Source organism: Ruditapes philippinarum, unplaced genomic scaffold (genome assembly GCF_026571515.1).
Source record: "Ruditapes philippinarum isolate M1 unplaced genomic scaffold, ASM2657151v2 ctg4705_1_1_1_1, whole genome shotgun sequence".
Classification (NCBI taxonomy): domain Eukaryota; kingdom Metazoa; phylum Mollusca; class Bivalvia; order Venerida; family Veneridae; genus Ruditapes; species Ruditapes philippinarum.
The window spans coordinates 14,024-31,266 of record NW_026858467.1 but is presented as its reverse complement, the minus strand read 5'-3'; the positions used below and the strand labels follow the sequence as shown (position 1 = coordinate 31,266).

The window sequence follows — 17,243 nt, the reverse complement described above, 5'->3', positions numbered from 1 at the left end:
GTTTTTGAAAATTAACTTTCATGCTATATATGAGTACAAAAAACTGCACAATAAGATTGTATTTCTCCTCTTGTTTCTTTTCTAAATTAAGATCATAATTCATACATTAAAACTAAAAAAAGCTTTGTAATAAAAGCTATGAATGGAACAATTTTAGATAATTGTATTCTAGATGTAAATAAGGGCCAGAAAAAAATTTCATTTTGATATTATCTATAGGTCTACATGTAAAAAATAAAGCCCGCTATAAAATAATTGTGAAAAAAACGAAATATCACTAAAGAGCTATGAAAAGATTATTAAGTTGAAAATAACAGACGTTCGCTGTTACTGCAGCTTTTAATACTGCTACAGCTTTATCTACTTATAAAACTGATAAAACTGATACTGATTCTGCTGCTTCTGCTCGATGCACTATTCCAAGAACCACTGCTTTAACTACTGGTACAACAACGGATACACTTCTCCTCCTACCACAACTGCTGCTACGGCCAGAAAGACCGTCGATACTACTTTTGTTTTTGCTATTGCTTCTAGTGCTCCTGCTTTTGATACCCTTTTTCCTACTGCTACTCCTACTGATGCTTCTGCTGTAACTGCTTGTGCTACTACTGCTACTACCGCTACTACTGGTACTACTTGCTACTACTACTTCTGTTGCCCCTGCTGCGACTACCACTAGTAGGTAGCTGGGGATTTTGAATAACCAAAACCAGCTAGTAGGTAGTTGGTTATTCGAATATCCAACTACATTGACGTTCCTTGTACTATTCACATTTAGGTTCTTATAAATATCTAAGGTAGTGTCATATTTGATGCTTGGTGTACCTCGCGCTTTTATATTTCTTAAAGGTAATAAGTAAATTCGATTAAATAAAAAAACGATTGCTGGCCAGGTAAAAACATATACAAGATTCTGTGTCCACGCGTTTTATATATAGCCAAAGTGATTTAAGCTCAACACCGAGAAACTGCTGACGTATAGATGAAAATGAAATTAGCCGTGAAATATTTATATAGAGCAGAATATGGGTATTTATTCGCTGTTTATCTTTCAATTTCTATTTATCTAAGTTTTATTCGTATTCATTAAATTCTTATTTATAATCATATAAATTTAAATTGATTTAAACAAGTTTAATTGCCATTTTTTAATTGACAGTTAAACATTTGTATTTTGATACTGCAGAATGTAAGGATCATTTGTTTCTACTTCTTGTTTAAACAACGTGATTAGATATTATGTTGCATACTTTTTCCTTTTCAATTTGAATAATTAAGTTTAACTTGAACGATCTTGAACGTCCTTTAAGAATACAAAGTGGGTTACATAACACTGAAATAAAATCTAAACGAATGCACCAAGACGAATATGAACTGCAATAACACGAATACGAAATTACATTTGAAATTTAAATTTTTACATCTGGCCTGGAACCAATATTTCCGTACAAGTCGGTAATTACTGACGGTGTAGCCGTTGAAATATTCTCTTCAAAAAAATCCACGTAATCCAGGGTAGCACTCCACAGTTAATTTCAAGTTCATGTCGTCAATGTCCTACAAGCAATACGTGTAATAATTCTGATACCAAACTACACAACCTGGAAAAAGATAACACATTTTGTTAAGAACATAATGACATAAAGTTGCAAATCTATAAAGAAATCATCCCATCTGCAATAGACAGGCAGTCAAAAAAGTTGCAATTCATTCCGTTGAAACTCAAAATCTACAGTGGCCCGAGACCCAAAACAACACAGATAAACAGCGAATAAATACTCCAACTCTGCTCCGTATAAATATTTCACGGCTAATTTCATTTTCCGCTATACATCAGCAGTCTTAAATCACTTTGGCTATACATAAAACGCGTGGACACAGAATCTTGTATATCTTACCTTACGGAATAGATGGCGACAATACGAAAGTGCGATATGGCGGTATAGTGTTTTACATGATTAAATATGGGAAAAAAGTTTTATTTTCGTCAATAGATTTCGTGTTTCTTCTTTTTTGTTTCTTTTTGGTTTATATTTATTTTTTGTATACTGAAAAGGTAAATAATAAAATAATAGATTTATAAAAAGTAACATTTTATAATCAAAAGTTATGGAAAATAGTTTAAGAGTTAAATATACATACACGGAAAATAAAATAGGTTGTGTAAAACTTTAAAAAGAAATCGAAAGATTTCAGATGAAAACAATATTATGTTGACATTTAAAAGATGTAAAAAGAAAATTAATTGGTCAGTAGTACATAGAGGTTATTTTATTATTGTCTTTAAAGACAGGATTTTGTTTATGATGTGGTATGAAAATAAATATTCCAGGAGTCTCGAGAACTCATTGACAGTTATTAAGAAGACGCCAAGAGCATTTAAATGACTTTAGTACCGTCCATGAACAGGCTCAATCAAACCGAGCCTGCAACATTTTATAATTTTGTCGTGTTGGGCTGTCTTTAGGGATTCTGTTTTTCACTATTTAACGTCGTTTAAAAAATAACATTTCAGTGACGAGCTTGCGAATGAGTTAAATATGTAAACTGTACATGCACTGTATAGACATAAACAGAAAACAAGTGTTCGTAACATGCAGGTGACACAACCGCGAAGTAGAGATAAAAATGCGTCCTATGGAACAAGGTATTTTTAATTGTTCTTTTTTACTCAGGTAAGTATTACAAACTGACGCTAAAACTTATGTTTTCTGTATGAATACATTTACAATGATGATGTTTTTTTTGCATTATCCTTAACTAGTTGGTCCAGTGCAAAAACGAATAATATATAATATGAATACCGGGGATACTAATTGACGGTATCCGGTCTTCGACGGTCCCTGGTCTTCAAAGACCACCGAAGGCTGTCGATTGGTGGAGACCGTCTCATGGTAAACATAATTGATATAAATTGAAAAGACTAAATGATAATTATATATTTGTATCAATTTCTTAAATGTTGAAAGGGACTTTATTGAATAAAATATAGATGAATTATTAATACCGTCAATGGAGCAAACCGTCTAGTAGTAGGTTAGTATCTTGATTATACGTCGGATACCCACGGCCGAACCATTAACATTTATCAGCCGTGGGATTTTTTGCCGATATTCAGTCGATTAAAGGTGTGTCAAAGGCATTGGCTGCCTCACGATTTCATTAGGCGATTAAAAACCAATCAAAACGCTCGTTCTGTACGACGTTCGGTATTACATTTATGGCGACAACCATAGACGACACGTTAAATTCAGATTGTGAAAAGTTGAACATCGAAAAATTAAACGATTTCCAGCAAGAAAGTATACATAATTTACTGTAACAGCGTGAAGTTTTCCTTTCTGATTGATATCTGCTTGCAAAACAACTGATTTTGCGATAGATTTTGCCATTGATTTGAGCAAGACACGTTCAACAGTTTTTAACCGTGGGCGCTGCCATTTTGTTTCTTATGGTTTTTTACCTCCGCTGTTGAAGAATATAGATTTGTTAAACGCGATGTCATTGGTAGATATTTTACGCACCTGTTGCCGTATATCGACGCAAATCGATTCATTTTACCCACGGTTGATTGCATGTTATGTGACATGTTTATCAATCGTGGGTATCCGACGATGACGTAAATTATAAGAACTGTAAAGATTTCATGACGATGGGTATTTTGGTTAAACATGATTGATATGAACTGAAAAGACTAATTAAATCAACTAATAGAATTTAAAAAACACTATACAATCTGTTGAGGGAACATTTGTAAAAAAACATTATATATACATATATTATATAGATTCCAAAGACCGTAAAGTGGAAATGAGTAGTAGTTCCAGGCCGTCGACTGGAGGAGACTGTCTATTATCAATTTATGATACAAATCGACAGTTTTGTGATGATCCTCAACATCAAATCGGGCGGGGACATAATTTGCAGACCTATAATTGAAAAGCTTAGTGAGTTTTGTAATAACAAATTTGAAAAAGTTTGCTTTTGGTATTACTGCAAGAATGGGCATACTTAAGCGTAGGTTGGGGTGTCCTAGAGACGCTTGGGAAAAAGTGTTAGACTTCAATAAGGATCTTAAGAAGGTATGGGTTGCTTTGGAATATAGGGCCAGGAGGACTGAGGACAAGGTCAATAGACTCGAGGAAAAAGTGGAAGCAACTGACATTTGTTACGTGACATTTGCTAATTTTTATTTTGCAGTCTTTAGTTCAGAAATATTTGTTTTAAAATAAACGCCTTTATGTTATTTTTGTTGACATGATGAAATATTTTGACTCAATATATCGTAATGGCATGTTGTTAAAAATGTTTAAATCTGGAATTCAGGGTAAATTATTACGAAGTGTTAGAGATATGTATAGTGATGTTAAATTGTGTGTTAAGTCTTTTTCTTCATTCTCTGAGTATTTTTCTTACTCTGTTGACCTAAGGCAAAGGGAAGTAATGTCCCATTTGTTATTTGCATTGTTTGTGGAAGACCTTGAACAATAATAACAGAACGGTATTGAATGTGGCTAAGATATAGATGATATTGTGAAAATGTTACTTTTTTTTTGCTGATTTTATGGTCATTATAGGCAAAACACCTTCTGAAATACAAAACGATTTAGACAGATTATATACTTATTAGGAATTACATGTTAATACTTTAAAAAAAAACTAGAAATATGGTATTTCGAAAACGAGGCGGTCTTTTGTGAGCGTTGGAACTATAACGGCCACATTATAGAAGTAGTTAATGATTTTTGTGTCGCCTCTACGGAGTAGTGGCGACATATAGGGATCACTTCTCCGTCGTCTGTCTGTCCGTCCGTCCGTCCGTCCGTCCGTCTGTCCGTCCGTCACAAAACTTGTCTGGACTACTCCTCATAAACTACTGGTGCAATTTCATTCAAACTTTACAGGAATGGTCAGTACCAAGTTTAATTGTGCATATTGTCAGCATTTTCCGGTTTAATGATTTTTGTTAGAGTTATGGCCCTTTAATATTTTTTATTTTTAAAGTTTGTCCGGACTACTTCTCTTATACCACTTATGCAATTTCAATGAAATTTTACAGGATTGATCTGTAGCTCAAGTCCCTGCGCATATTGCAAGGGTTTTCCAGTTGAATGATTTTTGGCCGAGTTATGGCCCTTTGATAAAAAGGTGTTTTTTTTCTGTGTGTTACCAGATACACAAAAGCTTGTCCGGACTACTCGTCATTAACTACTGGTGCAATTTTATCCAAACTTTACAGGAATGATCAGTACCAAGTCTAGTTGTGCACTGTCCGTCTGTCTGTCCGTCTGTCACAAAACTTGTCCCAACATGAAATTGGCCATCATGAGGCGACACATGTGATCACTGATCGCTATTGTATTTTTTTAGGTGTGGTGTTTATTTATACGGGTAGTTTTTAAACCTAAACCAGGAATATTTAGTTGGTTTAGTTTAAAAAGCACTGAATGTATTATTGAATAAGTGTATGGATTTTGACTTAAAATCACATATATTTGTCAGTTATTTGATTCATTTGTTGGCGCTATAATTAGAAATGGGGCTGAAGTATGGGGGTAAACAAAGTCTAAAGACATAGATAGATTATTCAATGTTAATCAAACGACATGTAATGCTTTTGTGTATGGCGAGCTTGGTCGTTATCCTTTGTATATAAATGGATATATGCGGATTATAAAATATTGGTTGAAAGTACAATCAAGTGATAATATTTTATGAAAACATTTATATGACCAAGCTGTTAAAAATTGTAACAATGGCTATCATAACTAGGTATATAATATAAAGAAAGTGTAAGTGGAATACGGCTTCGTCGACATTTTTGATAATGTTTATGTGCTTAACACAAAGTTTTCCCTTAGTTTTTAAAACAAATGTTATTGAAACGTATAAACGTGAGTGGTATGACACTGCTAACATGAGTACTATATTGGATTTGTATAAGTTTTATAAACCAGAATTATGTTATGAAACGTATCTTGATGTCTTACCAAAGTCGTTAAGAAATTATTTCTCTCAGCACATCCTTTAAGGATACAGACCGGTAGATATACTTATGATCATAAACCTAGAAATGAGCGATATTGCCTTGTTTGAAATTCATATGACATTGAAGACGAATACCATTTTATTTGTATATGTTCTTGTTATTCAAATATAAGAAAACAATATATTGATAAGAAATACTATGTTAAACCATCAGTTTATAAATATTTGCAATTATTATATGATCTAAATATAGCTGAAATCTCATTGGTCCAAACAGTAGCCAACAGAACGTTTTATAAATCATATTCACTGGGTTTAGTATCATACTCACTGGCGGAGTTTGATTTTCCCAGTCTAGAAATAGATTGAGACTCATATTTAATGATCATACACCGTAGACTGTTAATTACGCCTGTTAATTAAAAAACTGTTGCTTTTATTCTTTATGGCATATTCATCGATTTTAATATCATTACTTTACTATAATACTTAAAGGCTACACCGCAATCACACCGTACAATCAAATCGGCAGACAGCAGTTCAAACGTCGACAGCTGTACCAGTATATACATGTCGGCGCACGAAACATAATTGACGGACGGTAAGTATTCATCTATTTTAACATATCCCAACTGTGTTCGAGTAAATCAATGTTATGGATTCATAGTCAACATCCAAAGGAGCATACTAACACATTTCTGGCCCTGTTCAAGCTTAACTTCACGTAATGTTGACTGAAAAAAATCACAATATCCGATAAGATGCGGCAATTTTATTTTTTAGTCACAAAAACTTATATTTTCTCATGATAATAAATGCCTTTATCATACGGTTTGTAAACGTCAACATTTCGTCATTAAATATTCCATGCTTTTCTGTTAAAGTGATAGTGTGTTTGAGTTGGAGTGTCATCAAAATTTTAGTAAGGTCATCAGCCGTTCGCCTCTTTTTAATGATAACAACGACAGCCATTCATCGGCAAGAATGAATAACGCTGAAAGCCGTTCAAGGAAATAATTTTCAGCGCTTTTGTGCTACAGTAACTAGGAAAAAGTAAAACTTTTTTGTTTAATGAAGAGTAAAAACTTGAATTATTTTTGTATGCGCAGCGTTCGCGTAGTCGTTGCACGCCTAGCACGTGCGTCTTTTTTCCCGCGCTTCACGAGGCTTTTGTTTGTTTGTTTTGGGATTTACGTCACATCAACACGAGGCAAAATTTGTACATTTAGCACGGGTTTCTATGATATCACGGTACTTAAGGTTTATAGGAAAATATTCAAAAATGAAAATCATACGTGAATGAGATTATTTTTCTATTTAATAAGTGAACTTTTTCCAAAAATGTTCATCAAAAATTATTTCAAAAGATCTAATTAAAATGTCATTTTTTAAACTATTTTCAATGTCTGCCACTGTGAGTTATTTCAGAGAAGGTTACTATGGTATCACGATAATCCCCAAAAAACGCAAATATGGAATGATAGATGGGTCAAAATCTTCAAGTTAAGTTGTGAAAAACTTCGAGCAGTTAACTTGCTATAATATTCAACTTATATGAACAATAAATATGTCAGTATATGTGATTGTAACATATTTTAATAGAATTAAGGGAAATAGTTGTCAGATATGATGATTTTATCAAATACATATTCCCGTGAATACATTCATGAGTCACAATATTAAATTTATTGCCAGGTGAAAATGAATTTAGTGTGCCAGTTTTAAAAATATCAGCATCATCGTGTGTTGCTTTTACTAGGCATCACAGAAAATGTAAATATCGTGATATCATAGAACCCGTGATATCATAGGAACCGAGTATATGTAATAAGGATGTACTTTTTGTGATTCTTAGCCTATTCATATAATAAAACAATTATTGTCTAGCGTGCCATTGAATATGATGTGATATTCCCCGACAGAAAGTCATCTGCCGATCATATCCAATGGCTCACTAGTGTATTCATTATAAGCGAAGAAGGTATACAATAGATGCATGCTTTAATTGAGTCAGACAATACCTTTCAATAACAAAAGGCATTCGACTGCAAACACATAAATATAAATGTATTAAATATACATGCTTAAATAATTTGCAACAAAAACATGCAGACATTTAATATTTAAACGTTGCTTGAAACTGATAAAATAATTATATAATGTGCATTATAAAATTTATACGCGTTCGTGTATGTCGAAACGGCATACAACAGCAATATTGTTCAGCAAGGTGAAAACGAAATATGCCTTAAATACAAAAGCTGTGCTAAAATCTCAGTAAAAAATAATACTATTAACAAGCAAAATGTGTAGCACTAACTGTATGCAAGCACCGCAAATCACATTTTTATTTTATTTTAATTCATTGTTCTCTATTGAACTTTTATACACTTAAAAGTAATTGTAAAATATGTTTGTTGAAACAATTTAGAACATATGACATTACAATTATAAGAACATTGTCATTGAACATAAAAAATGATACGCAAGAATAATGACCATATACATGATTTTTTATGGATAATTAAAAAAAACAATGCCCGTATGCTATTTCATTGGCACTTAAATATCATCATTCAATCGGGTATTTATGACTCCGCCCACTGACAGTGAGACTATTGGCGAAATCCTTTCTACGTTCATTTGCACTGTATCTCTGCTCTGGCATGTACAAAAGTGTCAGTTCCTTGCGAACGTGAATGCAACTAGTACTGGTAAACTGCTTGACAGCCTACCCAAGAACGATGCGGTGGTTGGACTTTGCTCTGGTGAATTCAATGTGGCTAACTGTTGTGATCAGGAGTGACAACTACAAACACCACCACCTATGTCATTAATTTATGGCCTATTGTATAATATGCTAGTACGCTGCTGAATCAAACAAACATGTCGGTACTGCATAGATCCCTGTCTTGTATAATTCTAATTACCAGATTAATACAATAAGAATTTCACCACAACCTATTTGTTAACAAAAAAGCACATGTCCATGTTTGTGGTTAAATATATTGTTATTCAAACAAAAGGTCAGAGTAGGTATCTATCAATAATACTTTATTAAATATATTTTGTCACTTATTTAATATTCCAAAACAGCTTTTATTATGCATTGTTATAGGCGGTCTTAAAATAAGAAAGGATTTTTAATTGTATGATTCATTATATTTTCATTACGAATTTACAGAGATTTAAATATTTTCTTACTTGTTACAATAATTTTTATGTGTATCTTAAAAAAGAGAAAAAAGATAAAATAAAAAACACACACTATCATTGTTAATAGAATATCTCTTTAAAAAAACTTAAAAAAAAACAAAACTTTTTCTATTTGAAAAAAAAAATGTAAAAAAAAAAGAAAAAAAAATATATCAACTTACTTATCGTCAGTCTTCAAAAAATATTTACATAATCATTATGTTTTTTTCTCTATTTTATTCGCACCTTCGCATTTAAGGTTGTAGAGATGTTTTTAAACTTAAACATTGTAAACGTTAACATTACCGAGATACCAAATTCATTATTTGTTTAGTCTACCTAATACATACATGCGTATAGTTACATATTATAGAGAAATCTGCAGTAATCTATGGAGGTTATTCGTTGCCAAAAATCCAGCCTTGTTGATCGGAGTTGACTAGTTTGTTAACGGACAAAAATACAATTGTATTTCTTTGTATGTAAACTCCAATGTTGCATTCTTGGATTGAGTTTGCCGATTTAACATTGTTAACATGTATTTCAACAAAATACATTTTGCTAAAAACTGGTTTTTGAGGGTAACAATACCAAGTGTTCATCATAACATACGGAATACTCATTGTTCTTGTATACGCCGAAAAACAGAAGTTACACTCTTAGCTTTACAGTGTCAAATCATCTTGATTCGAATCAGCATAATCCAGCTGTACACGTTCGTCAATAGGAGATTAAATAAGCTCCGCTCATTTTCCCGCCCACTACATTATCGTAAATAAACGTATATCTCCGCTCATTTTTGGTATTTACCGCCAGCGAGGTCATACACCGGCGTAGTTTCCGTTTACCACACCCTTTAAATGTTTAGTTATTCACCAAACATAATTCACTTGACTGATTGCCATTCTATGCCTTTATTCAATCAACATAAGCGGACTTTAATGATTATAGGCATATAAGTTTTGAAACGTTGTAGATACCACATTTCTTAGAGAAAAAAAAACTCAAAAGGTTACTTACTGTCTGAGGTTTGATAATTTTCAAGGAAGTAAACATAATTGATCAGACTATATTCAACGACAAATAAATGACAAATAAATTTTACTGCGGGGATTCCAATTTGAATAGGAATGAGTAACATTGACAGTAAAACTGCTACCGTACCACTTTCAAATTTTCAAGTCAAGCCCTGAAAGAGATTTTGATACGACTTATTACTAATACAGACCAAATTCTGGCTGTTGTCTTTCCTTGTAGTAGCATTTACTACATTCACATAAGTAACCCTAATTCTAGCGTATGACTTGACAAGAAAACACTTTAAACAAAAGTAAAATTTAAACTAAAGTTGTATGTACCCTTTCGTACATAACTTTTTTTTATTTTTATCATGCTTTATAGATATATTTTCTCATTTTTACAAAAAGAATTTCAATAATAATATTTAAATGAGTCAAAAGGTATGTATGTTAATTATCAATTTAGGTATACCTTGTTTATTTTATCTCAAAGAAAGCCATCACTTACAAAACTTATAAATATTCCGTGTAGTATAGTTATCTCCTTTTGATCAGATTGACAGCATGTATACACAGATCTTACAGCTGTCAATGATTCAGTACAATGCATAAAAAGGACCTTAACCTACGTCAGAGTACACATATTTAATAATAAAAGGCTAAATTACATCCTATGACTCAAACTATCTCCCCATGGAGGTAAGCAGAGATGCTAGGATACATTGAATATTTATTTCAACATTAAAATGGGACAAATTCACAAGTGTTTGGTTATACAAAGGAATTATTGATAGTAAACTTTTAAAAGTTCCGTGGTTATACACTTGTTCATTTGTGTTTTTCTTAAGAAAGAATGCATAGGCTTACAGTTCAGTTCTCTTTATCCGTATTGCCAAAAGTGACTCCCATGTATCGCATTCTAATATCGTTTGCTGAAAGTAATAGACATGTATACGCATACTAAGGTTTTGACGTTTGAAGGCACAAAACCCTATCGATAGATATATAAGTGGATTTTTTCTTTATATATGGGAAACATTCCCTTATGTTAATTCACCAATTTTAGTTTTTTTGCATATTATTATGCTCATTATCAGTATAAACGTTGTTACATTGTTACAATATATATTAACCAATTTTGCAGTACTTCAATATCTGTGCTAGAATACGTTTTAATAAAATCAGAGTATATTCGAAGTCGACTGTAATGCAGTTGATGTATGTGAAATTTATAACAGTTTTATATAATTTGAAATATTTTTAAACCAGCAAGAGTTACCTCTCTGCATATTCTTCTTTCGTGAAAATTGGCTCCGCCTATTAATTTTCATCTATTTCCGTGATAATTCCATATATGGAAGTTGCAAAATTGTTTACAAATGTTAATCGCGTTATCTAGAATGTTAAAAAAGTGTAGTGTTGTCAACCTGAGAGTGTCAACTGATGCAGTTACATTCTCAAGGTCATGATGCACATCATTTAACGTGTTGTGTACGTTTTATTATTTAAATTTCTATGCATGTTGCAAATTTGAAGTTATACTTTTCTAAATACAGTTTTGAATTGATCTAAGATGCATGTTAACAGCTTCCATTTTATCAAATCGAGAAAATCAAAACGTTTAATACCAGTGCAGTATGTAACTCTCGGATCGACAATTAGATTTTTACTAATCTGTTAAGTAGAACCGAAGTATGCATTGTCAAGTTTCAAAGGCTGGATTGTTTGCAATGATTAGCCTCCATAGTAATCAGTGTGTAAACTCCAGCGTTGTTTTGTTGACCATTAGCCAGGCCAGTGTAACAACTGCCTTGCCAGCAGTATCTGCTGTTATACTGACACCTGGTCACACAATTTTTATATTGGACACAATTTAGATTAGTTTTACCTACAGTTACATTTTCTAGAAAACCCAGTACTGATCATAATGTTAATATTAGAATTGTTTTTTTTTGGGAATTAGCCATCGTGACAACAACATTGCCACCAGGATCTCCTGTTATACTGAAACCTGGTGCCGCATCGGACTTTGGAACTCTTGTTACCGGGTAACAAAATTTTAGATTTGACTAAACTTAGTTAAGCTTTACGTACCTAATATATACAGACAGCTACATTTTGTAGCAAACCCAGGAGTGACCATAATGTAAACTCCAGCATTGTTTTCTTGGACATTAGCCAGTGTAAAATCAACATTGCCATCAGAATCTCCTGTTATACTGACATCTGGTCCATGAGATGGTCTGGGGTCCTTGTCTGAATAGAATGTTATACGAGCTTTACCAGTACCATTATAAAACTTGACCTCAAACGGTCTGCCTAGTGCATCTAGTCCGTTCAGGTCAGCAGTAAACTGAAGAGTAGCACTAGAGTTTACACGACTGTAAGTTTTTCTGATTGGTGATTCACATGGCCATGATTTGACTGAAAATGTCAGATTATTTGTATTATTTTGAGATACATCACATATCCACAAACAAATGTAAGTAATAAAATTCAATATAAGACTATAATTATGTAAACTATAATTATAAAATAATTCAAAAAAATCATTACCTTGAAAGAATGAATATTTAGAATCTAATTTGTCAAACAAATTTTAATTATATACAGCTATTTTAGATGTTAAAATACACGTTTAAACATTCATCCTCAGCAAACGATATATGTTTCCAGGTTCGTCAAGTAAAACATGTATTCATGTAATTAAGTTGATAATCAGCAAAATTGTTTCCTAAAAATGACATGTTAATAACACTTGTCAGGTAAAGGATTTATTATCAAATAAGTGTTTGTAGAATGGTCAGCTAGGCATTTTCTATAATTTAACTTTAATCTTAATACAATGCTATTTCAATCGTTATTTGGGGGTTGTTAAGTAAAGAAGTATATTTGATAACCTATCCTTCCCCATTAGTGCATTATATAAATGTTCACAAGAAAAGCATTGATGCAAAGCATTGATGCAAAGCATCAAAGGGCGTCCAAGCAAGAAATGCAAGAAATTGTATATCACTTATGAATGAAACGACGAAAGACATTGTTCATTATTAACTTTGATTGGCATGCTAGAAATTAGAATATTACTTGTTATTTCTTTATGATCGTGGTTATTAATAGCAACGGATATACATGTATACAATCATTTATAATCCATATGTGTAATGCATGATCAACACCACACTTGTGTAATTGTCCCTTATTAGCGAAGACCCCCTCTTAAGTTATCTGTTCACACTTAGTAACAATAATTATTTTAGGATATATTACCATGTTGATCATGTTGAGCATAATTGTTTATTATACAATAATTGTAATATCTATTTTAATAAAAAAATACAGATTTTATGAATATTGTTTTCTTTTCTTTTTTGTGTTATTTTAATACTGAGTTTTTACGTTTACTACTATTTTAAGGATTCAATTGTCATATTGACTGACGATTAATTATAAGTCAAAACTTAACTGGAAAAGTCAGTAAATGGTTAATCTTTCAATATATAATATAATAAATATTTTTTATTCTTAAACCATATACATGTACATTTGTTTTTTTCTTTATCATTTTTTAAATTATCAATCAATTGCATAATTCATAAAATCTAATTTGTAACTTTGAATAATTCCTCTGCATCTTTACTAAACACGAATAACAAATTAAATAAAATGTTTCAAAGTTGATAGTGTCATATTAATACCATAAAAATGTACCTTTTTTTCAATTATTGTTCATATTTATTGTTTTTATCTCATATAGATAAAATAAAACATGCGCTATTGTTGTTGTTGTTTTGTTTTTTTCGAATTGTATGTTTATGTATAATAATAATAATAAATTTGAGAGTTGATCTGTGTTTATAAATTATTGTAACCATACTAAGTGACAAACATTCATTTTGAAAAAAAGCTTATTTATCTGTAAAATATTTGTTCTTTTCTGTAACAATATCAAACATATACTCCAAAACCGGGAGAGACCGGACAATAAACGTGTGGTACTATTCGCTGGTCACTAGTAAATTCCGGTCAAACTAGACCAGGAGAGACCGGGAATTACCGATAGGAGTACATCCCTCTATAAATAGATTTTCGGAATATTTAGGTCATCAACTACATGTACAACAATAACATACTATAATAACCCACTACAAAATGATAAATACAAATACTAAAAATAAAATAAAAAGCGATTTATTGACGGAAAAGCTTATTTCATTTGAAAATGTTTGCATTGCGAAATTCTGCAGTTCGCTATTCATTGTACATATCGCGACATTTCATTTTTAATTAATAATCAAGCACCCTCATACCGATCGGAATGATCGGCTTTTATTATGACCGTCTAAAAGGCTCGAGAAGTTGCTGTCGCCCTTTCACAAAATCTGATTTCTCGTAGTACCGCCATAGAATAAATATAGATTTAATTATTTTCCTATTTTCTGTATTAAATTTATATAGTTATAGTACTTTTGGACAGGGATGAAAAAGTATTTAGGAAACGGTCATTTTAAATCTTATTATATATGACACAGTGACCCAGCTATCCCAAACACCCGTGCTAGTCCTAACATAATATTTTTGACTGTGAAATAGATTTACCTTATGTAAAGGGAGGCAACAATATATATTGCATTTTAGAAAACCCTTGTATGATTTGTAACCCTTTTATCAGTACTGACATGGATTATTCATTTTATATATCAAGTATGACATATTTGTGTACATACTTAAAATTACATTGGAAAAAAAACCTCTTTAGATTATAAAAACATTTAGAATCGAAAACCAAATTCAAATATTACTGTTCTGTTTTCCTAGCTGTTATCTTCATCAAATTATATAGAAGCATGTTACAAACATGTCTTTCTGAAACATTATCTGAAACATTATCTGAAATAATGTTTTTGAGAGAGAGAGAGTTTATTGACAGAAGTATGCAATCCGGGTCCTTTCTTAATCTTAGAAATCTCTATAATTCCATTAAAGATTAGAATGCATCTCAAAATGTACTTACCACTCTATAAACTAGCCAAGATGTTTTGATATTTTAAGTTCAAGTCAGCCAGTTTGAATAACATTCATAAAGAAAAACATGAGTGATATATTTTTATGAAGATATTCGGATGGCTAAGATAGGGACTTTGGATTCTTTCATGTGAGGAAGCTATCCAGCTAGCTTACGGAACGTCGGTGGTTCTACTCAGGTGTCCGTTCTTGCCTGAAAAAATGCACGGAAGGGCACCTGAGGTCTTCCTCTACCAGTAAAGCTTGAACTTCGCGATATGACCTATGCTGTGTCGAAGTGACGTAAAACCCAAAACAAACAAACAAAGCTAAGATATTTTGTTTGCTGTAAAACAAATCCTACTGCCCGAAACATTTGTAAAATAATGTTTCGTTGATTATTAAATTGTTGGCATTCAACCAGTAGGTCTTTGACTTGAATCATATTTCACTCTACACTTAGAACAAGCCGGCTAAATCTTTCAAATATAATAGGTCTTTGCCACCCGGGCCAGCATAAGTCTGGTAATTGCTTAACGATTTTTTTAAACTTTGTGTGATTTTTGTATTGGCGGTTAAGCTCCACTGATGATTTTCGTTAGCAGTTGTCCTTATTTGTGCTGGATAACATATTGTGGTAACCTGTTTGCCTGTTGTCAGGCCTTCATTTCTTGTATTAATTTTTGTTTCGACTGACTATTGGTGGATTTCGGTGAAACCTAGGATGACAGAAATACGAAAATGGCAACATCAACATGATTGTTGTCATTTATTGTCATATATGTTATATGTCATTCTTATGGCTAATAGCTCTTTAGTAAAGACGGAGGCCTTGTTACAAACCTATGATTTTTCATAAACTGACTTGATGGAATTATTACTTCAGCGGAAGCAATTTTGTCCAGGTCTGGGTCCGATTATATTGTACTTATCTCAAATTTCCCGGGTCTATGTTCATACATAAATTCTACCTTGTAAAATCAGCAGACTATCTGCAATGTTCTACTTTATATAAATATAGTCCTCAATGAAAATAAATATCATAGCAATTAGCATATTTTTTCATTTCAGCTCAGCGTCTTATTTCAAAAGAAATACTGTATCTAACTGATGTAACAATTATCACAAATAGCTTATCAATGAGCAGGTAAATTAAAACGTAATAAAGGGCGTCTGTCGCTACCACAAACACTTTATTTAATTACATTTCCAAAATGATACGTAAACTTTATTTATAAATATGTATTACAAAAAATTGATATAAAACGTATATATACTCATTTTACAAACAAATGCATGCATATATTAACTAAAAGATGGCAAATATCAAATAAAACAGTTCAAAGGACTTACCATAAACTATAATTTCCATTATAGTTAAAGCAAATATCAACATTTTTGTACACTTTTCACTGTATAAATCGAACATTTCAAACGCAAAAACGAAGCGAATATATCAAGTAGGATAACTTTTTACTGAATGAGGAAGTACTAGACCTCATATGTTTGATGGTTTACTGATATAATGTAAACAAGTTTAAATCGGTCGTGTAAAACCAAGTTGGAAAGATTTATAGATCCTATCAACATTTAAAAGTCATGTGTATTCAAAAGATGAATGTCTATTGTTATACATATTTAGTAGTGTATACTCTCAGTATATACTCTGACCACAGACACTTGGGGTATGGAGCTCGAAACGTATTTGCATTCCACATAAATTGTTTATTTGTCTTACTTTTGTATATATTTGTTTTCAACGAGGAAATATTTCACTACAGTGGTACTATGTTTGCGTTGTAGTAAAAATATCATGTTCAAGCTATATTTATTATTTACGTCTCATCCATGCATATCTACATAGTCCAAAACATTTATAAAATACACATATAAAAAGCATGGCCAATCTATCACAGATTTATAAGAGACTTTCGTTATACAGCTTTAAAAAAAAAATGGGTAAAATCAAAAATACAAATGATTAACTATTTTTGATTGTTACTGAGTATATTATTTTCTGATTTATATCTTCAA

The 17,243-nt window shown here is 31.9% G+C and overlaps 1 protein-coding gene across 1 annotated transcript in view; it reads right to left on the bottom strand.

The window, feature by feature from the left end:
• The window catches only part of LOC132753244 (carcinoembryonic antigen-related cell adhesion molecule 5-like), a gene marked incomplete at its 3' end in the record, with an annotated part of 47,667 nt that extends 30,963 nt beyond the window's left edge, over positions 1 to 16,704 (bottom strand). The window contains exons 1-2 of the mRNA XM_060743682.1: positions 16,563 to 16,704; positions 12,300 to 12,629 (exon numbers count right to left, since the gene is read on the bottom strand). Coding sequence (XP_060599665.1) covers positions 12,300 to 12,629; positions 16,563 to 16,638 — 406 coding nt within the window. The remainder of the gene's footprint in view (positions 1 to 12,299; positions 12,630 to 16,562) is intronic.
• Between the last annotated feature and the right edge of the window lie 539 nt (positions 16,705 to 17,243).